General features: G+C 35.9%; 1 protein-coding gene across 1 annotated transcript in view; it reads right to left on the bottom strand.

The window, feature by feature from the left end:
• The window catches only part of LOC114299128 (uncharacterized), a 47,523-nt gene extending 31,329 nt beyond the window's left edge, over nucleotides 1–16,194 (bottom strand). The window contains exons 1-10 of the mRNA XM_082907073.1: nucleotides 15,874–16,194; nucleotides 15,162–15,276; nucleotides 14,985–15,046; nucleotides 14,028–14,143; nucleotides 13,153–13,917; nucleotides 12,546–12,775; nucleotides 3,098–3,264; nucleotides 2,914–2,978; nucleotides 2,087–2,839; nucleotides 1,716–1,999 (exon numbers count right to left, since the gene is read on the bottom strand). Of these exons, the coding sequence (XP_082763199.1) occupies nucleotides 1,716–1,999; nucleotides 2,087–2,839; nucleotides 2,914–2,978; nucleotides 3,098–3,264; nucleotides 12,546–12,775; nucleotides 13,153–13,917; nucleotides 14,028–14,143; nucleotides 14,985–15,046; nucleotides 15,162–15,266 (2,547 nt within the window). The 5' untranslated portion in view covers nucleotides 15,267–15,276; nucleotides 15,874–16,194. The remainder of the gene's footprint in view (nucleotides 1–1,715; nucleotides 2,000–2,086; nucleotides 2,840–2,913; nucleotides 2,979–3,097; nucleotides 3,265–12,545; nucleotides 12,776–13,152; nucleotides 13,918–14,027; nucleotides 14,144–14,984; nucleotides 15,047–15,161; nucleotides 15,277–15,873) is intronic.
• Between the last annotated feature and the right edge of the window lie 6,020 nt (nucleotides 16,195–22,214).

The following is a 22,214-nucleotide window of genomic DNA, read 5'->3' as shown; positions in this document are numbered from 1 at the left end:
TCAGGATACAAGTATGTTAGGGTGTAAACATACTTCTACTCCTATGGATCCTAATATCAAACTCACATCAGAGTCTGATGTGTTGCTGGATGACCCAAGCAGGCATGTATCAGCGTCTTGTTGGACGCCTCATTTATTTGACCAACACTAGACCAAACTTAACATTTGCAGTTAGTGTTATGAATCAGCTCATACATGCACCTCGTAAAGAGCACCTTGACGCGGTTCATCATATTTTGAGGTATTTGAAGATTTCTCCTGGCTTGGGATTGTTCTTTACCATTGGTCTCCAATCTGGACTCTCTTGTTTCACCGATGCTGACTACGTAGGATCTAGGACTGATTGACGTTCCACTTCTGGCTTCTGTACTTTCTATGGTGATCATTTTATCTCATGGAAAAGTAAGAAGTAGGCAGTTGTTTCTAGGTCTTCTACAGAGGGTGAGTATCGGGCTATGGCACATGAGACATGTGAGATTCTTTGGATTCACTCTATTTTGGCAGAGTTGGGTTTTGAGGAGACTATTCCTTCTTTATTTTGTGATAACAAATCTGCTATTATGTTACCCTCTAATTCTGTGCTTATGAGCATACCAAGCATATTGAGTTTGACATACATTTCATTCGAAAAAAAGTTCAGACTGGTATTGTGCGTCCATCCTTTGTCTCTTCTTCTCAGCAGTTGGCAGATATGTTCACAAAATCCGTGAGATCAACTTTGCTCCAGTCTTCCATTGATAAACTGCGTTTGTTGAATATCTTCACGCTAGCTTGAGGGGGAGTGTTGAATATAGGAATCAATTATTATGTTTGAATATGGAAATTAGAATAGGAATTATTTTGATTGTAAGAATCTTGCCTTGTGTACATTTTTTCCTAAATTGTATCATGAATATATTATATATACACGGCCTCTACCTTATTGATTGATAAGCCAAATAATTCTTTCCATTCTTTTGGGATATGGGGAAGGTGGTTGGTGAGGTGGCTAGTTGTGGGTGGGAGGGGTGGGTAGTTTAGAATTAGGTTTTTTTGGATAGAAGATGAAGACAATGGTGATCTTGTCTTTTCACAAGAAAATTACACTTCGACAAAATTTCTTCATCTTCCCAACACTAAGAACAGGGGAGTGAGCCACAAATTCTGTCGGTTTGAACAGAAAATGTTATCGTAGAACTTTAGTACAAAATCACATGTGGTTTAACTAACTAATTTTAAAAGATGGGGATAAAGTGCTCCAAGCATATACCGTAGGGGGTAAAGTGGATTTTTCCTTGAAGCTAAAGGACTCCACCAAAAGTGAGTGCTCCTATAAAATCTACAAAGAAAACAAAATTCACAAAATTTTCCTTTATGCCAAAAATGAAAGTTCTCAAATATAAACAACTTTATCAATGTGCTGTCAACTCTATTTCCTCAAATGTACGCAGATTCCACTCCCTCAGCACACTAGACCACAAGCACATAGACGACACCACCTTCAAGCCTTTCACAGCATCCTTTGATTGACACTCACTTGCCCAAGACTAATATAACATGCAGACAGAAGTCTGTATAGCCCAAAAAATGCCAACGATGGAAAAAAGCAAAACAAAATGGCCAAATAAAAGCATAAGGAACAAAGAGAAAAGAAAACACAATCACAACGGATGTTTGTTTAACTACAGACAAATAACCCATGACCAGGTAAACAAAAGGTTGTCACCATCACAAACCTTCAATTTTTCAGAACAAGCGGCAATTTTTTGTTCCGTCTTTTGCTGTTTTAGTGCCCAATTTTGCTCAATTAAGAATCTCCTCTTCTTCTGTTCCATAACCCACTTCTCCAATGTCGTATACTTTGGAGATGGTGGCAAATCTGTACATAAAGAGATATCTTCCTCCTCTTGGTCAGTTTCCACTACTGCAGGACTGCCATTTTTTTGCATGTCATCAACAAGAGCAGCTTTGCATCCATCTGGAATGCCTCTTCTCTGAATCTCAGAGATTTTTCGATCATCTGGCCAACATATGTAACAAGCAGCATCCATAAGCAACAGAAAAGTCAGTAATAAAAAGCATAGTTTGGCTAAGACAAAATTCTCACCCTCTGACACATTTTTCATCAACACACTAGCATCCTTCACATGCATCACTGTCTGATGTTCAGCTTCCATTCCTGAGATGGGCTTCCAATGTTCTCTTGATGGAAAACTAGGCAAATGATTATCAGCATGTCGGCTTCCTTGAATATTACAATCAGCAAGGATTTGAGATTGACTTTGAGCATTATCTTTTCTTTCTGGCACTGATTCATGCAGAACCATAGAGCCGGGAGCTGATCCCTTAGCAGCCTCATTATGAATGCCAATTCCAGTCCAGTTAATCATCTCAGGCTTCATCTGCTTGCTTATTCCCAGAACAGAGGAGGCTTGGTATGCAGTTCCAGCTTGTTGTCCATTTTCCAAATCATCCTTACGATTACTAACAGTTAAACCCCTTACACTTAAAGATTCTAGCTGTGATCCCTTGGTTAGAAATGCCTGTGATTCTGATATTTCTCGAGCCAGTACTTCAGCCTCTCCTTTTCTTCTTGTAGATAAAAGATTCCTCCTTTCTTCTGCCTGTATATGCAGATCAGAAGGCAGGTGATTTTTGTCCCCCATTATGTTGGGGTCCTCAGATTCTCTTGAAAAGTTTGCCTCAGGAAGAAGTCCAGTAGATGACGGACGAGCTACTCTTTCAGTTTCCCTCACATTATTCAGTCTTCCAAACGGCATTGTATCTTCGGGAATATTATTTGGATCACTAATAGATAGCTCTTTTCCTTTATGGTCAATCAGTTCTTTTGGAGGTCCATCTGCAGTGCCATGTGTTATTCTTCAAGTAATGCAATGGTGGGAAACTTAAAATAGAATATCAAGTAGTAGTTACCTTCTTTTTGAAGGAAGTTTCCAAGTGCAATTTCTAGATGTAATTTTTTTGGTATCAAACCATTCCTGTATGTAGAAAACAATATATCGAGAATCAATAATTTTTACAATGTTTTTTTTAGTACGTACTCTATATTCAAAATAAATTAAAAGGCTGAAACAGAAGCTAAGAAAGTGCCATATACCTGAATGCCAAAAATACGAGGCACTGAGCTCTGAGCTGTTTAAGATGTTGTTCCTTGAAAGGCATGTTAGAAACACCAGGAGCCAGCGAAGTAGGAGATTTTCCTGTATCTCTGGGAGCTGCACTTCTAAGCATGTTCATTTCCATAATATTGCCTGGAATGCCACTCTGTTTACAAAAACATCATATGGCAAAAGCAAACAAATAAGGCTTCAAATATCAGACATATATAAGACTACAAACACACAAACTAAGTATATGATCAATGCTTAATGAATTAAAACATAAAACCCCATTTAAATTAAAACAAGAGCATAATAAAACATCAACAATTAAAAAAAAGAGGCCTGTAGAATAATAAAATCACTCACAAACATATCTTTGAATTAACTGTAGACTATGTTACACGGACTCGAGTATAGGTATCAGGTGCGGGTGCATATTTAGGGGCCGGACATTTCAAAATTAAAAATTGAGGATACATGGATATGTATCCAAATTTGGATACAGGCACGGGGATACGTTAAATAATTTTTTAAAAAATATATATATTTATTATATGAAGATGAGTTATATTACATAAATAACAAATAAAAATTATTTTAGATATAAAATAAATTATATTATATATGATAAAATAAGTTATTTTTATTTTAGACATAAAAATTATATTATTTATGATATATTATATTATATAATTTTTTTTGGATGAATAATATTATATATTATTATATTAATGTAATTTATACTATATGTTAATGTAAATGTAATATGAATAATGGATGAATAATATTATATATTATTATATTAATGTAATTTATATTATATACTAATACAAATGTAATTAAATCGATGAGACAATAGAACAGAGAGAAGAGAAGAAAGAAAAAGAGAGAAGTCAGACAGACAAAAGAAGAGAGAGAGAGAGAGAGAGAGAGAGAGTAGAGGGAGATCGAGAGAGGACAGGAAAAGGGAGATCGAGATTGAGAGACGAGAGGAGAGAGAGATCGAGAGACGAGAGAGAAGATAGAGAAGGAGATTGATCGAACATTGAGCAAAAGTCGGAGCTGTTGAAGCTGCGACCAAAGGGATCGAAGTCGGTGACCGATGTCTTCGCCGTTTCGAAAGGCGACTAGGTTCTCTCTTCCTCTCTCCTCTTTCATTTCTTTTGATATCTGTAAAGAGCCGTGTCCGAGAGAGAAGAGGCGAATCCAACACAGATCCCACGCCCGCACCTGTGTCGTGTCGTGTCGTGTCGTGTCAACACGGGTACTTCGCCCCAAAGTGCCGAGTCCATGCAACACAGACTGTAGATGCCAGCAATTCTCAAGAAAGAAATTATTCCAGACTCTTCTATCTATGGAGAAGGGGCCAGAGGTGGGGTTTCAATGTTTCATCTTTCCGATCAATTTGTCTTGTTCTTGAGGTCACATCAGTTGATATTATTGAACAAGGGGTTACTTCTGAAATCCTGAGGGCTATTGTGAATGAGTCTACCATTGTGTCTGAGTCCTTTCACGCTAATAACTCTCAAAGGTCAGGTGAATGACAATCAAGAAGAGGTCTCGAGTAATCATTTTGACAAGGGGGGGCAGGCTTTTAGAGAAGGGGAGAAGGAAACGGAAAAATGGCCAAAGGAGTTCAGCAAGTATTGCCCAATTGAGGAGAATGAGGTGCCTCGTTTTATGCAATTACTTCAGGTTATGGGATTGTCACTAGTAAAAATTAAGGAGACTTTTGGGCCATTTAGGAAGATTAATAGGTTCACGAGGGAGAAAAGTGTTAGAAAGGAAGGAGAGAGTAGTAAAAAAGGGGCAAATTATTAGTTGGAATGTAAGGGGGTTGGGTTCTTAGAGAAAAAGGGGTGTTATCAAGGATTTTCTAAGGAGTCATCAACCGGACATAGTTGTTTTTCATGAGTCTAAAATACAAGTGTGTGATAGGAGGTTCATGAAAAGTCTTTGGGGAGTTAGATATAGAAGATGGGTTTGTATGCCTTCAGTTGGTAGATCGGGGGGAGTTTTGCTTATGTGGGATGAGAGAGTTGTTTGAGTGTGAAACTATAGTAGGGAGTTTTCACTATCAATTAGGTTTAGGAATTTTGACAATGCGGAATGGTCATTGATAGGGGTCTATGGACCTAACAGGCCTTCTAGGAGAAAGAATTTTTAGGAGGAGCTCTATGGGTTATTTGGGTTGTGTTCCCCGAGCTGGTGTTTAGAGGGGGATTTTAATGTGGTTAGGAAGGTCTCAGAAAAGCTCAATGGGATTAGAACTACTAGGGGTATGAGGGACTTTGATTTGTTTAAGAAAATATGGGTTGATGGATCCGCCTTTTGTGTAATACAAGACTTACATGGTCTAATCTTCGAGAGAATTTGATGTGTTGTAGACTGGATAGATTTTTATATTCCTTGGAGTGGGAAGGGGTTTTTTCCAATTTAAGACAGGACTTGCTACCTAGATTAATTTTAGATCATTGTCCTATTGTGATAGAAAGTTGCTCATTAAAGTGGGGACCGATGCCTTTCAGATTCAAGAACATGTGGCTGGAGCATCCATCTTTTAAACAAAATTTTGAGGAGTGGTGGACCAATGCTAGTTGTCATGGATGGGAAGTTTTTAGATTTCTGAGAAAGTTGAAGATGGTCAAAGAGAATGTGAAGTGTTGGTATAGGTGGGTTTTTGGGATTTTGGAGTTTTCAAAAGAGGTGAAGTGCAGAATAAAAGAGTTAGATGCCTTGGAGTCACAAAGAGGTTTAGTTGAGTCATTTAGGAGGGAAAGATCTGAGTTGAGATTGAAATTGGAAGGGTTTGTTTTTAGGGAGCAAATTTCTTGAGCTAAAAAAGCAAAGGTCAAATAGTTGAAGAAAGGGGATGTTAATTCAAATTTTTTTCACAGGGTTGCAAATGGGAAAAGGAAGAACAAGTTCATCAGGAGATTAAAAGTGAGCCCAGGGGTAGTGAAGGAAAGGGAGAATCAGATTGTCAGTGAAATTTATGATTTTTACTCTAAGCTTTATTTGAAGGAGGAGGTGAATAGACTTGGAATTGTAGGACTTGAATGGGGACCCATTGATCAGGCAATTGCATCGTGGCTTGAAAGGCCTTTTGACAAAACGAAAATTCGAGAGGCAGTCTTCGATGGTGATAGAGACAAAGCTCCAGGTCCAAATGGTCTTTCCATGGCCTTCTTTCAGGACTGTTGGGAGGTGGTGAAAGGGGATTTGTTGAGAATGTTTTCAGAATTTCATGAGTCAGGGGTTGTTAATTTGAGCTCAAATGCGACATTCCTCTGTTTAATTCCTAAGAAAGTGAATGCTGTAAGAATTGGAGATTTTAGACTCATTAGTTTAGTAACATCACTTTATAAGATTTTGGGTAATGTTTTATCAAAAATACTTGAGGATTACTTTGGAGGAGGCTGTGTCTAGGGCGCAAGGGGCTTATGTTAAAGGAAGACAAATCTTAGATGTAGCCTTAGTGGCAAATGAAGTAGTGGAGGAATATAGAAGTTCAGGGAAGGAAGACCTTATTTTTAAGATAGATTTTGAGAAGCCATATGATCATGTGGATTGGCAGTTTTTGGATTTTGTAATGGACAAGAAGGGTTATGGTGGGTGGTGGAGATCTTGGATTGGGGGATGTTTGTCAACTTGCAATATGTCAGTTCTAGTTAATGGTAAACCAGGGATTGCTTCAGGGCTTCGCAAGGGTTTCGACAATGGGATCTACTATCTCCTTTTCTTTTTATTTTGGTGACTAACGTACTAGGAAAGACGATTGAGAGAGCTAGAGAAGCAGGTCTTTTTACGGGTTTGGAAGTGAAAAGTGAGTTAGTGTGACATATTTATAATATGCTAACGATACTAAATTTTTCTCTCCAGGGGATAAAAGTCAGATAGTTAATTTTTATTCGATTTTGAGACTTTTTGAGGTAATCTCAGGACTTAAGGTTAATTTGGAGAAAAGTAATGTGGTGGGCATTAATATGCAACAAGATCAACTTCAGAATAGGGCGACACTTTTAGGATGTGGTATAGAGTCATTTCTATTTAAGTATTTGGGTCTTCCATTTGGAATAATCTTAGATTGAAGCTTTTTGGAATCCGGTGGTGGAAAAGATTGGCAAAAGGTTGGAAGGGTGGAGTAAGGCTTTATTGACACGTGACGGTAGATACACTTTGGTTAAGACTATTTTAAGTGGTATTCCTATTTACTTCTTATCTTTGTTCAAGATTCTGGTTAAGGTGGCAAGGCCACTAAAAACAGTTGATGAGGGATTTTTTTTGGGAAAGCAAGGATAAGGGGAGGAAGAATCACCTGGCGAATTGGGATTAGTTTCGTTACCTAAGGAGAAGGGGGTTTGACTATCGGTAACATTTTAGCTAGGAACATGGCCCTTATTGGCAAGTGGTTACGAAGATTTTCACTTGAGACTGATTCACTATGGCATTCGATTATTAGAAGCAAGTATGGGACTCAAGACAATGGTAGGGATTCATGGGTGGTTCTGAAGCGTAACTGTCGTGCTCCTTGGAAATCAATTTCTCAAATCTTCACATGTTGGTCTCGTCATCTTTCTTTAAGGGTGGGCAACAGGGAACTTATTGGATTTTGGGAGGATGTTTGGATGGATCAATCTTCTTTTGCTGTTGATTTTCCCCACATCTCTATAGAGTGGCTTGATCTCATAATTCTTTTATTGCTTCCATAGCCTGTTTACTTTGGGCTCCAACTTCCTAGAATTTTGATTTTCCTAGGAATCTTAATGATAGGGAGGCTTCACAATTGAATTCTTTGTTGTCCAAAATTGATCATTTTTCTCTATCTCCTCTATTAGAGGACAAGAGGGTTTGGGCTCTTCATTCATCCAGGATATTCTCTTGCAAGTCTTTGTTTGATAAAATCATCAATAATCCTCATGTTCCTCAGCTTCATTTTTGCAAAAGAATTTGGAAGGCTTGTGCTCCTCTAAATGTGAAGGTGTTCATGTGGAACTTGGTTCACGAAGGCATTTTTGACAAATGATTCATTGTAGAAACGGAGACCGAATCGTTTTCTAAATCCTCAGTGACATATTCTGTGTTGTAAGAATGGAGAATCCGTGGATCATTTATTTCTACATTGCCCAATTGCTTTGAATTTATGACACAGATTTTTTTTTTTTGGTTTGGGGGGGGGGGGAGGGGGAATGTTATGTGGGTAGCCCCAAATGAGAGTGCACATATGCTCTTAGTTGACTTTCACGCATTCGGAGGATCGAAGAGAGTCAAAATGCTATGGTCTTGTGGCGTCTTCACAACTTTTTGGTTTCTATAGATAGAAAAAAATGTGAGGTTGTTTGAAGATAAGTTTCGGGAGGTGGATTGTTTGTGGGATAATGTTTGCCACTTAGCTTCTTTTTAGGTTTCGGGAAATTCTCTATTTAAAAGGATTCCACTTTTTTAGTTAGCTAGAGATTGGTTGGCGCCATGTGACATGTAGGATTTTGCTTGAAATTATCTTATTAGGGTTCTACTCTTTGTATTTTCATTGTCCTTTTATAAGAGGATGCCTCATCCTTGCTTCCTTTTTTGACTTTCAATAAAGTTCTTTGTTGTTGATAAAAAAAAAAAATATTTTCAGCATTCATCTTTTGCTAACAACTGCCATTATGTTCTTTTCTTTTCTTTTCTTTCCACTCTTCTAAAAAGAAGACACAGAAATGTGTAAAGTTCATGCCCCGAGCACTGCATAAAATCAGCATCTCTTCATGTTTAAGAATGTTTCTTCCAGTGTTCCCAAAATTGCACTGTAATGCAATGATAAACCCACACTAAATCTACCTCTTTCTTCTCTTTTCTGAAATCCTATGAATATTGTACTTCAAAACATTATGCCAAAAGAGTCCATATAACCAGCAGCACCCTCCCAATAACAAATTACTACCAGTAAAAATGATTGCAATAGGGAATAACAAACTACTGTTTGAACTTGACAGGCTAGAACAAATAATGATGACTACATCACAACAATTAGTCAATGCATAATAGACAACAACCCCATTTAGGATCACTTATAAGCTACCTTTTATGATTATAACTTTTTACATTATTAGCTTAAAAAACTTAAATTAGTAGTAAATCTGTTTGGTGCAGCTTCTGATAATTTGTGAAAATAATTGAACCTGTTTGGTTAAATAAGCTACATATAGCTTTTGTGTAGTACAAATATCCATAATACCCTCAAAAGTCTTCTTTTTTTTCTTTTTTTTTTGGATAAATTACCCTCAAAAGTCTTGTTGATACAATTTAATTGTAAAAACTCAAATATTTCGAGAATTAACATAAATAATTAGATATCCAATTGCATGCATTGAAAGTGCAATTCCACATATCAATTATCTAGACAGCCCTCCAAAAATTGATAGGCAAATTGTTGCCACCTAAAGAAAGTACGAGTAATATATTTGTAAATCAGTAATAAAAGATAAGGGTTTTTCTGTCACATAATTTAAGGGTTCCAAATAAGTTGAAAAAAGCTACAAATTGTAACTGTAGAAAATCTAACTTTTTTTGGTTGAATAAGCTGAAAAAGTCAAATATGCTATAATCTAAAATTGCAACCAAACACCATACTTTTTTTAATCAAATAAGCTAAATAAGTTGGCTTATAAATGGTACCAAATGGGGCGGCCAACTTCATCAAACAATTAATCTGGAAATTGATACTTCTCAAGGAAAAAAAAGCTTAGATTTGTCTTCCATTTTATAAATGAAAACAGTTGAGTCATAGATCACCAAATCAAGAAGCAGATGACTCAGGTAAATATCAATGGAACAACTAGTTTGTTGTCTTTCAGAGGTCATCTTTACTCCTCCTTGAGGTTGTTTGGGAGATCACCTTTGGAGTGGTCTTCTCATGAGCAGTGCAATCACGGTTGTTAAAATTGGGATCATGCATTGGATCGTTGGAGGTGTTTATAGGATTGGATCGTAAAATCGGATCAAGGATGGTAAGATACTACCGAAAAAGACAAATTACATAATAATTTAATTTAAATAAATATTTCTAAAAAAGTATATACAAAACGAGCCTATATTCTATTAAAAAGAAATGAAGATATTGTGAAAAATATAATGCTCCATGTAAAATGTACATATAATATTATACAATAGAAAAATTGATGGTAAAAGTTTTGTATTTCATCAAAAAACAAGGTGAAGAAGAATTCTATAACAAAATACTTTATAATCTATAATAATGCATAAAAAGTGAAGAAAAATATCTAACAAAGTTAGATATGAAAATAGATTAAGAACTCAAAAGAGTAACTTAACCGAATGATAAAGTTTGTCGTTAGCATCCCCGGTAGAGTGGATTTGAGTCACAAAAATAATCTCTCCAAAAATTAGAATAAAGTTGCGATCACCTTACCCTCCTTAGACTCCACTAAAGCTAAGTTTATTTTTTCGACTAGTTAATTTTCTTAAATCAAGTTGTTGCTATTGCTGAAATTGTTAATTTTAATGATATGTGTTTATTAATTTTATTATAGGAACCAATTTTTTATTCTGAAATATGGCAATGGCTTCTACAGGTGATAGTTCTAATGACATAGCTTATCATGATTTTGATGAGAACAAACCATTGTGGAAGTATATAACTAAATTAGCAAAACCCGGTGACGGAGGAGAAAATTACCAATTATAATGTAATTTTTGTAATAATAATATACAAGAGCAAGGGCACACTTGTTAAAACTCCTAGGAAAGGGAATTGGTGCTTGTAAGAAAGTTACAAGTCAAAAACTTTCACAAATGCAAAATGAAAATGATGCTACTGAACTGGGGATTGTTTGGGATGACCTAAATAAGTGCACTTTTTGTTTTTTTACGAAAAGATGTGCAGAAAAGTAGAGAGGTGATGTGATGAAAAAAAGATAAAAAGATGGATTATTTGAAGTATGCCAAACTTGGCCTAAAAATGCCCATCCCAAAAATGTAACATTTCCTCCTAGTGTATCAGTGGGTAGTAGTTATGCTTATGAATCAAAGAAGAAGAAAACATGTGGAAGTGGGACTGCTATTGAGAAAGCACTCAACATGAAGGATAGAGCAATTGCATTTTGAAATTGCTACAATGTGGAGGGTACCATTTAATCTTTCAAGGAACCCTTACTATGTTAGCTCTTACTCATTTTCTACAAATCATTATATTCATGGATATTTGCCTCCTGGTTATAATTTGTTAAGAACCACATTACTTCAAAAGGAGAGGGCAAACATTGATAGATTGTTGTAACCAATAAGGGGCACATGGAAAGAAAAAGGGATGAGCATTGTTAATGATGGTTGGAGTGATTCTCAAAGGAGGCCTTTGATTAATTTTATGGCAGTGAGTGAAAGTGGGCCTATGTTCATTAAGGCAGTTGATAGTTTCGGGAGAAACTAAAGACAAATATTTCATTGTAAATTTGATGAAAGAAGTGATTAATGAGGTTGGGGCAAGTAATGTGGTTCAAGTCGTCACTAATAATGCTCCTAATTGTAAGGCAACCAGACAACTCATTGAAGCTCAATTCCCTCATATTCTATGGACCATTAAATCTAGCTTTGAAAATATTTGTGCTGCAAAGAATATTGAGAGGAATGAAGTCACATATGAAGAATGTAGTTGGATTAGTGATATTGCCGGAGATGCTATGATGATTAAGAATTTTATCTCTAATCGCTCAATGCAATTCGCTCTATGCAATGAATTTGTTCCTTTGAACTTGCTTTCGGTTGCCGAAACACGATTTGCCTCCACAATTGTTATGCTCAAGAGATTAAAGCTTATAAAACGTGGTCTTCAAGCAATTGTGATTAATGACAAGTGGACTTGTTATAGAGAGGATGATGTTGGGAAGGCAAAATTTGTAAAAGAAAAGATTTTGGATGATGTGTGGTGGAACTACATTGATTATGTTCTTTCCTTCACAGGTCCTATATATGACACACTTAGGGCTTGTGATACGGACAAGCCTTGTCTTCACTTAGTGTATGATATGTGGGACACAATGATAGAGAAAGTGAAGATGACAATATATAGGCATGAAGGGAAAAGAGTAAGCTTTAGTAAATAAGGCAAGCAAGAGTAAGATACTATAGAAAAGAAAACAGGTAGGAGAAAAATTTGGTGCAGTATTTTAATATGCAGGTGAAATGGAGATTGACCATGGTGAACCCCCATAATACACCATGAGACAGACAAATGCACACACAGGTATGCCTCTGCTACATAATAACGATGAGATATTACAGCATAGCAACAAGCACTAAAGATATCATCATCTACAAATTTAATCTTGTTTGAGATTAATAAGAACACAAGGGAAGTTAAAGCAGACTATAATTCAGAAGCATGATCATGACCTCACATTGCTAGAAGAATGAGAACCATATTAATGAATAAAAATGAAATACCTGAACCATCTTATTTGCATTTGCTAACACATTTGAAGTTCCTCCATCATGCTCAACTGAAGGCGAGGCAGAAAATGGCTCCTTGATTCTTTCCTTATTCGCATTTACAACCAAACCAAGATTATCATATGAAGCGCTGCTGAAATGCATTGGACTCATGATTCCTTGCTCTACTGGTGGATATGAACCAGAAGAACCAGGGGCTGCTCCATGAACCTTGCCAGATGCACCTGAAATTTGAGCAGCACTTTGTGAGATATTACAATTTACAACTCAATATTTCTTTAAAGCACTTCAAAGTTCGGCCTCTTACAGAAAGTAGTGTTCATTTCTCAGCAAAACACAAGCACACAAGAAAACACACAGCAAGCACGCATTCACAAATGGCAGACACAGAATTTCCCATTATTACACTCCGGAAACCAGGAATTCAAAAATCTCTAGAGAAAGTTTTCAAGTTATCATGTGGTAATAGATTTAGAATTTTTAGCAACTTCAGCTCTGATCAAAAATGAAACATTTCCATATTTTCGGCACAAAATTCACATGCATAGTTTTCAACAAACTAAATGATGATTATTTTACTAATTCTTTAAAACTTACTTACTTGATCCAACAGGAGCGTTTGACTGGTGCATCAATATTTCTGCTGTCGAATTACCAGAGCCAGCATTAGAAGGAAACCTTGACACTTGAGATTTTTCAAGTGGAAATCCTGTCCTATTGTGATTCCATAAACCCCTGGAACTAAGAATGTCATGTGTTGACAGTCTCGAGCCTCCTTGCTGTAGACCTAAAGCACTAGAAGAAACTTCTATTTCTTCAGGGAATTTTGAATTTGCACCTTGTGAAATCGAATTGGTGATGTTTGTTGATCTCATGCTACTAGGTAAAGAGGGGATATGTTCCATCTGACCACTGCCCTGGACCATATTGAAATGGCTATGCTCGCTGCCTTTAACAGATAAACTCCCAGGTGGTTCAACCTTGTTCACCAACTTCCCCTTCCTTGCATGAAGGTTGCCGGTATCACCTTGCTGGGGGTTGTCAATATGTGGCTCAGCAGTAGATGATGAATCAGCCCTCTTTCTCTTACTGCTGGCCTTCTTACCATCATTGTGATTTGCTTTATCCCAATTTGATGTATCATGCCTTTCCTGTGACTGAGAGTTGGCAGACCTAGTTTCAAAACTGGATGGACTTTCATGATCAAGAGGCTTAGTACCAAGACGGGATACAGATCCTTGATAAATATCATGTCCTGCACCACTTGGGCCAACAGGTGGCCTGCTTGAAGGATGTGAATTGGCAACCTCACTTTCAGACATGCCTGCTTTAGAATCCTTCGCAATTGCAGCTGTTTGAGAAGACCCTGCATTGACAATATCTCCTGAGTCCTAACTTAATACTACATCCCATGCAATCAAACGCATTCCATGCCAAAGCAAACAGCATTCAGCAATTTGGTAGGTTTATGTTTACCTGCAAACTGTGTTGATGAAGAATCTCCCATGTGGGTTACACCAGACAAAGGAAGGCGTGATGAATTCAGAGCCTCCATGTCAATACTATGCTGATTGATAACAGTCTCCATTGCCCTTAAATGAAGAAAATTAAATGAAGAGCATAAGGAAGAGAGTGAGGGATAAAGGTGAAATGAGTGATCACATTAACAGGCCATTCAAAGCACTCCGAACTGAGCTTTTAGGTTAAATAGTCATCTCCTAGTCTCTAATAACCTAAAACTCGAAATCAACAGGTATGATCCAATGAGTGAAGAAGAACATATCAAGAAATCAATCCTAATCATCTATATCACCCAAGATGGTGAGCGAATCCTAAAACAAAGAGATAGAAATTTGGCGGGGATGAAAATTATCAAAAAATTAAAATAAATTAACAGTGCACGTTCTGGCTCAAGTACAAAAGTCTAGACTATGGGTCATCATGCAGTTCCCAAATGGTACTTTTTGCATTGGATCCTGCCACTCTTATCTTTCAATATATACATAGTGCACTAGATTATGAAGTCAGTAGCTGACTGACTGCATGGTGCTGCTAATGGTTGAATAGTTCAGAAATCAGCAAGTAAATTTTATTGGATAGTTCAAAAAACAGCAAGTAAATTTTATTGGTAACATGGTGCTAAAAAATAATTAATTTTCAGTGTATATAAGGCTACGGAAGACTTCAGAAACTTGGACTCCAATGTCATTATAAACTCAACCACACTTAAAAGCATTATTTTATTTCATCATCTCATTAAACACAATTTGTTGGATTGGACAACTATTCATGAGAAGTGAGCTGCAGAAACTCCAGTCCATAAATTCTTTTTGTTTCTGTCAATGATCTAATGGAGTATTGTCTACAAGGCCCGATAGATTTTGCAGGACCTAAGATAATTGAAAAATATCGATGGAGCTGGGCAGGCTTCACCTTGATATCACTTGATATGGCATTGAATTTTCCTTCCCACTTGATCTCATGTGCTGCAATATCTGAAATTCAAATAGACAATTTCCATGAAAATAGTAAACAAATATATTGTCACATAAAAACTACAAGGCAGAAATAAATTGAAGTAGGCAGCTGCAAAAAGGAAACTATACACACCACATAAAGTTTTCTAGCCAATTTTGTAGGCTCATCTGTAGATTCCTGAATAAGTTTATGCAGAAACTTTGCAGCCTCCAGCTCAACATTAGGTGGAGCCGCCATCTTGTTTGAACTACAACACAACATTAAAAATCAAGCCTCTCACATCAAATTCACAAAGCAACCAGATCCTGACAATCTAGATTGTATTTCAAGTCTAAATCACAATATTATCATAATTATCTGTTCTATTTAAATAAAATAAAATAAAATAGTTCATGGCTAGTGATGTAAATCACAATGTAATCTTCTAACACTCAAAAGAATTTAAATATAATATTTCGGTCTATTCGGTTTGTATCGGTACGGAAAACCCTAAACCCTAAACCAAAATTTCAATTGATATTGATATTGAATGGCCAGTTCGGTTCCATTGGTTTTTCTTACACCATTATTCAAGGCCACGATTGCAATAACAACACAAAAACAAACACCAATAAACACCGTGAATCGATATTTATCAATATACAATGTTTTCAAAGGCGAAATTGAGGAGCGAATCAGGGCAATAACGCCTCAGGGCGTACAATTTTATGCGCCGAACCAACTAGAACTAGGCGAAATTGAGCTTTAATGGTTGAGGCGTACGTACGCCCCTTCTGTTATGGAAATTAAAAAGGAAAAAAAAAAATGAGAGGCATATGAGAGAGATACGACATAGAAGGCAAACCTAGGGTTTTGATTCAATGATTCATTGGCTTCCGATCTGTAAAGACGTTGTTGATTTCAAGCTTTGATTCATTTCCTCCAGCTTCCCATATTTGCAGAGATCATTGATTTCAAGGTTTGATTCTTTTTTTCTCCATCTTCGATAATTGTTGTTGCTTCGAATCAGATTTGCGACAGCACAACAGCTACTCCTCTCGGTCTCTCTCAACTTCACTCCCTTCTCGTCTCTCGATTCTCTCTCTCTCTCTCGTGGTATGTCGGGCGTTTTTTTCTTTTTTTCCTCTTTTTACGTGTTTCTTCAAACATTGGGAACCTACACACTAATCATCTCCCTTTTTTTCAATTGAATTTAATTTTTTTTTTAAATAATTTATTTTTTTTTTTTAATAATTTAATTTTTTAAAATTGATTTTTTTTATTTTTAAGAATTTTTTAATATTTTAAGAAAAAAAAATTTAAATACATTTTTATCTAAAAAAATATTTTAAAAATTAATAAATACAAAAAAATATTAAATTTTTATATTTTTATATTTGATAAATTTAAAAAAAATATATCACAAATATTTTACATTTTAATTATATTTATATTAAATGTATCTGAAAAATAAAAAATTTACTTAAAATATTAAAAAAAATCACTAAAAATAAATAAATATATATAATTTAATTTTTAAAAAATCAAATTCAATAATTGAAACAAAAAAAAAGGTGAATATTGTACACCAATATATACAAATTTCCAAATACATACTAATATTTCTATACAGGATAGACACCTCATTTTTTACTGGTCCTAAAATTTCGAGCTCTTGTAAGCTTCTTGATGATGAAAAGGTGATTATTTCATCCTTAAATATGCTTAAGGTTTCTGAGCTACTGTATAACCCTATTTTGGCCAAAAATCTTCTTTTTTTTTTTGTGGTAAAATTGGCCATTTTTACCCCTGGGTCTATTTTTATCCAAAACCCAACTCTTTGATCCCTATTTAGAGGTAAAGGGTCCAATTGAATCTGAATTGATGAATATTGTCAAAACATGGACCGATCTTGTGCAAAAACGTTGAATTCAAATGAATCTATTTAAGCAAAAGAATGGTCCAAAAACTTCAAATAAAGGAAGTAAGTAAGGGATTGGGAAGAGGGAGTTAGAGCTTTAGGGAGCAAATCAAGCAAGGTTAGAATAGATCGACAAAGTTGGAAAGAGGGCGTTGGTGCTGCTGAGTGCGTTGATGGTTGAGAGAGAATGAACTTTTGTAAAAAGGGAGAGAGGGGAGACTGTGGTGTAGAGAGAGGTCTTACTTGAATGGGAAAAGTTGTATCTCATTGTGGTGAAGAGAGCAAGAGAGAGAAGTGGGAGAGTTGCTACAGAGATGATGGTATGGGTTTCAAATGGGTTTGAACAATCAACCTTTTGCAAATCTGATCGTCTAATTTAACACTAAATGATATGAACATTCCAATCAAACTATAATAGAAAAACAACTTTTGTTGTTGTTTTGAAATGGGTAGAACTCTCAACCTTTTTTATCCAACGATTTATAAGATAAAAACTGTAACGACCATAAAATGAGTATCGGAAATTATCTTTAACTAATTGTGGGTTAATGTACTTTAATTTAATGATATATATTCGAATTGAAGCATTATCTGTTGAGTTACGACTTTCAAATTGAAATTACCGACCTTTATGGGTTCAAAAATCAAAATTGAGTACTTGGATATGTTAATGGGAATTTTTAGAGTTATTTGGAAAAGTTAATTGGAAATTTATTTCGTTTGATTCGTTAAAGTGAGTTTGGATGGTTAACTTTACACTGCAAATTGAAGGCCTTAGAGACTTCAAAAACCAGAACGGAGTACACAATTATGATCAGCATAATTTTTGGAGTCATCTAGGAAGTTTAATCGAAATTTGATTTCGTACGATTCGTAAGGGTGCGTTTGGCTCCCCCTATTGTAATAAGCTTATGTATGTAATATATATATATATATATATGAGGTGAACTCATCATTTTGGAGTCCAAAAAAATATCTGAGAGAGAAGGAGAGAACCGAGAGAAAGAGAGGGCAAAGGAGAGAGGAAGCTTCTCTAAGAGAGAGAGCTCAACATTCATGGGAGTTTGAAGATAAAATTGAAGAGATTGATGAGAGAGAAAGAAGATCAACCATAAAAGCTTGGGAAATTGGAGAGAGCTAAGAGAAAGGCAAAGATTGAAGTAAGGTATGGAAGTCTACCTTGAATTCTTATGTTTAATGCATTAATTTCATGAAATCATAGTGATATTGGAAGATTTGAAACCCATTTGGGTTAGGGTTTTATGTATGTATTTAATTGAGCTCAATTTAAGAAATTAGACCTTGGGTTCTATGATTTTGTTTATAATTGGAACTTAATCTTATGAATACCATATGAATAAACCCTAGATTGTCCATAGAATAAGGTTATGCAAGGATCAAGTGTGTTTGTGGGTTGTGATTTGGGAACTTTCAAAATTATGAAAGTTTTAGCATTGATCTTGAACTTGAGGCAAAGATTGATTTGTTTAAAATGGAATTACACTTGAATGATGTTAGTTTATCATGTTGTGGGATAATTTTATATGTTTTTGGATGATTAGAGTTGAAACCAAGCTTAGAAATGGAAAGAACAAGTGTTAGAGCAAACAACATTTTCGAACAGCAGAATTTGCCCAGAGCCGCACGTGCGGCGGGGCTTCCCGAACGCGCAACAGTCTCCTTCCAGCACCAAAAATGATTTTGAAATAACAGCAATGTATCCCGCACGTGCGGCTCAATTCCCACACGTACGGCCCTATTTCCCGCAAGTGAGGGACAGCTCTGTTTCAGCCAACTGCAAATAAGCATATCTCTTGCATCTGGACTTCGTTTTGAGTGATTCTTGAGCCTAAATTCAAGCACCGGAAGTCCAGTTTCCAATGGTGGTAGTCTCACGTCCAATTCTAAGTATACAAATAGATATGCCCAAATTAGTAAAGATTGTTCACTTTCTGTCCAACCATTTCATGCCATTTTCTCACTGAACCCAATTTCATTTCATTTCTTCCTGTCTTCCTTGACATGAATTATGATTCATTGAAGACCTATGAGTTTAGAAACAACATAACTAATTGATCAAAGAGAACAAGTAAGGGATCGGTTATATTCTCATATTATGCTCTGTGCTTGTGTTTGTAGGTCAAGACGAGGACATCGTCCCATTACTACCGGAAGCCCATCACTGTGAGTAAAGTAGTGTAACAATATTTTTTACTTACTTACTGTGATTATGATTTATATACCGTTGTTTGTAAATGGCATATACTATTGACATTATGCTTGATTGAATTAATGGACATGATTGAACGATGGTATTGATATGGACCTAAAGTCGTTTTGTCCCTATTAATAAAAGTGGGCCCAAGGCCGTTATGATATGAATTGTTTATGACTCATGGCCCTAAGGCCGAGGGAGATGGAGACATGCCGATGTTCTATATACCCTACAGTGATATGAATCATACATGATTAATGGCTTTAACGCCAAGGAAGTTGGAGACATGCCAATGTTCCATCTTCCCTACATTGCTCTGGATAGCTGTCATTATGTTGGGCCTAAGGCCGTTTCGTATCAAACATGGGCCCGAGGCCGTTCTATATTACATGTGGACCTGAGGCCATTTTGAAATATGGTTATGGATAAGACCTATGTATGGTTTGATATATGTATATTTATTCTCCAAGGCTATGTTCATTCACCTAACCTCCTTACATTGCTATTATTCGCTGAGCCTTGCTCATTTCATTTTTATATATATATTTATGTAGGTGAGCCATAGAAGATCGATACCAGAGTTCTATTGAGGACCACCTCTCTGTCAAGCCGCACGGGTTACGCCTCCGCGTCGAGGCTTTAATTTTGTATTAGAGAAGTATGTGATTCATTGAGTCTTATGTAAATGCGTGTGAGATTTGTATAAATTCTGTGATCATATATATAAATACGGAAGCGTATTTAAATGCTTAAATTAATCTAAACCTTGATGTATGCACTTAATGGGCATTTTACCTATGTTGGTATTTACTTCCGCTTAAGGCCCCATATTTGAATAAATACTATTTTGAAATTGTGTTTTGAGGCTTAAGTGCAGGCCGGTCATGGACCAAACTTCTAGGAGCGAGTTTGGGTCGTGACAATTGGTATCAGAGTACGAGTTATGATCTCACACACATGTCCATTGAGCATTAGGGTGTCTAGAATGCATTTAAGTTGCATGTATTTAGTAACGAAATGATATGTTGTGCATTTTGGAAGATGAATGTGAGCTTGTACAATAAGTTAAGTATTGAGCTTGAGAAATAGAAGTTCGTATGGATTTTGGGTAATAAAAGGAGATCAAGATGTGTTGTTTCATAGACTGAGTTTTGAGACTAAAGAGGATTTGATAATTGTTATGAAATGAGAATGGGTTCATGTAACGAGTATGATATTGAGGCTAAAGATATGAAAGATGTGGAATATTGGTATTCTTAGGATATTAAAATTGGTAAGTATAAGCATGTTTGTGGATACGTGATGTGAAAATAGATTAAACATAGTTTCTATATGGATTACATGTGAAATTACCATGAGGAATTTTGGGAAACTGAGGTTGTAGTCGATTAATAAAGTGTATGGAATTATGGCAATTGAGAAATGTAATGATTAGTAACGAGTATAGGACTTGAGAGTTAGGAAATGGTTTAATATAAGAAGTAAAGATGAAGAAATTGCCCCACCCATATCTTTGTATGCTTGTATGTGTCATGATAAGGTTGTAAAACTATGTATTATGGTGTAGTTAGTAAATGATACCCAACGTGTTAGCGGTCTGCATCTTATGACCTTAGAGGTAGATGATGAGAAGTAGGGATGAAATGGAAGTTGAATTCTTATGGAGGCAACTAGATAAAGTGGAAGGAATATTTCCAAATATGATGAGATTTATGTGGACATGTCGTGGGAAATAAGATCAAAGGAAGAAATTAAGTGTGAACTCGACAAAGAATCAAAGAATGTGATAGGAAGTGTTATGTATGTTTGAGTGACTACTAGAGAGTGTAGAATCCTTTTAAGTGGATAAATGGAACTTGAGCCAAATGTTATGATAAATAGGGATACTCCGATGGGTGTTTTGTGTGTTTGAGCTATTTGTGAGCAAAATGTTAGTTGGAGCCCATTCGTTTGTTTGAATCATTTGGTTATAGAATGAGTTGATGAGCGGGCTAATAGTATGTGTTAAGAGTTTCTTTATTACTTAAATGATCTATTTTGTTGGAAATGTTATACGGATTTGATTTGGTGCCTTAATGTAAAATAGTAGGAAGATAAGAAAACATCATTAGCATGCCTACGTAAGTTATTTGTGACCTTCGACTTTTGGACCCACCTAATTAATTGTCAATGAGGTATATAAGTTGTGTGGGAACTACTATTTGGATTAATGAGGTTAAGAAATTTGTGGACCAAGGTTTGCATTTGATATTAAGGTTATGTTAGATGTTTAATCTTCTCTGAAGTAATGGAAAACAAAAGAGATTTGAGGTTGAGCTGTGATTATTGGGAATTATGTGAATTGGAACTATTGTGATTGAGATATTTGGTGATCGATAACAAGTATGGAACCATAGGAACTAAGAGTTAGGACATTAGAATTGCTACCTGGAATTAGGTGGCATTTTATGGAAGTTTAGTGGTACAAGGGAATCGAAATTTTGACTAGAACGTTGGTGGTTTTGAGTATATTGATTTGTAGAGATATAGTGTATGTTGAGGGGATTGAGGTATGTATACTGACGGAAGAAAATATTATATGAAATTTTGAACCATAGAGCTTAAATGATTTTGTATGATATTATGTACCAAGCTAATTTGCATTTGGTGTCTTGGGGAAAGAGCGGTGAGAATGGTGAAAAGTAAGAATGAGATATTACTTATGTTGTCCTACTACGTGTAAGGATATGAATGGACATTGTTATTGCAGTGAGATGATATGCTTGCTAATCAAATTACTTGGGTCATTGAAATGGATCATCAGTAAAGAGGAAGTCATGTTTTGAATTTTCCTATGGAGGATTGGCTAAGGAATTGAGGGATATGTTTTATAAGATGATAGACTTGTGATAGTGAATGTTTTGATATGAATGTTTGTTTTAACTCAACAGGCTATAAAAAGAATAGGTAAGGAGTAAACAGTGACTTACACGATGATTAGAAATGGGGTGATAAGTGAAGTTTTGTTCCACCTTTCAGTTAGGACATATACTCTTGTGAATGGATGTGAATAAAAGGAAAATTGTACTCC

Source organism: Camellia sinensis, chromosome 14, assembly GCF_055761805.1.
Source record: "Camellia sinensis isolate YWXY chromosome 14, ASM5576180v1, whole genome shotgun sequence".
Taxonomy (NCBI): Eukaryota; Viridiplantae; Streptophyta; class Magnoliopsida; order Ericales; family Theaceae; genus Camellia; species Camellia sinensis.
Note: the sequence above shows the minus strand (reverse complement) of the source record. Positions and strands in the feature narration are given on the sequence as shown.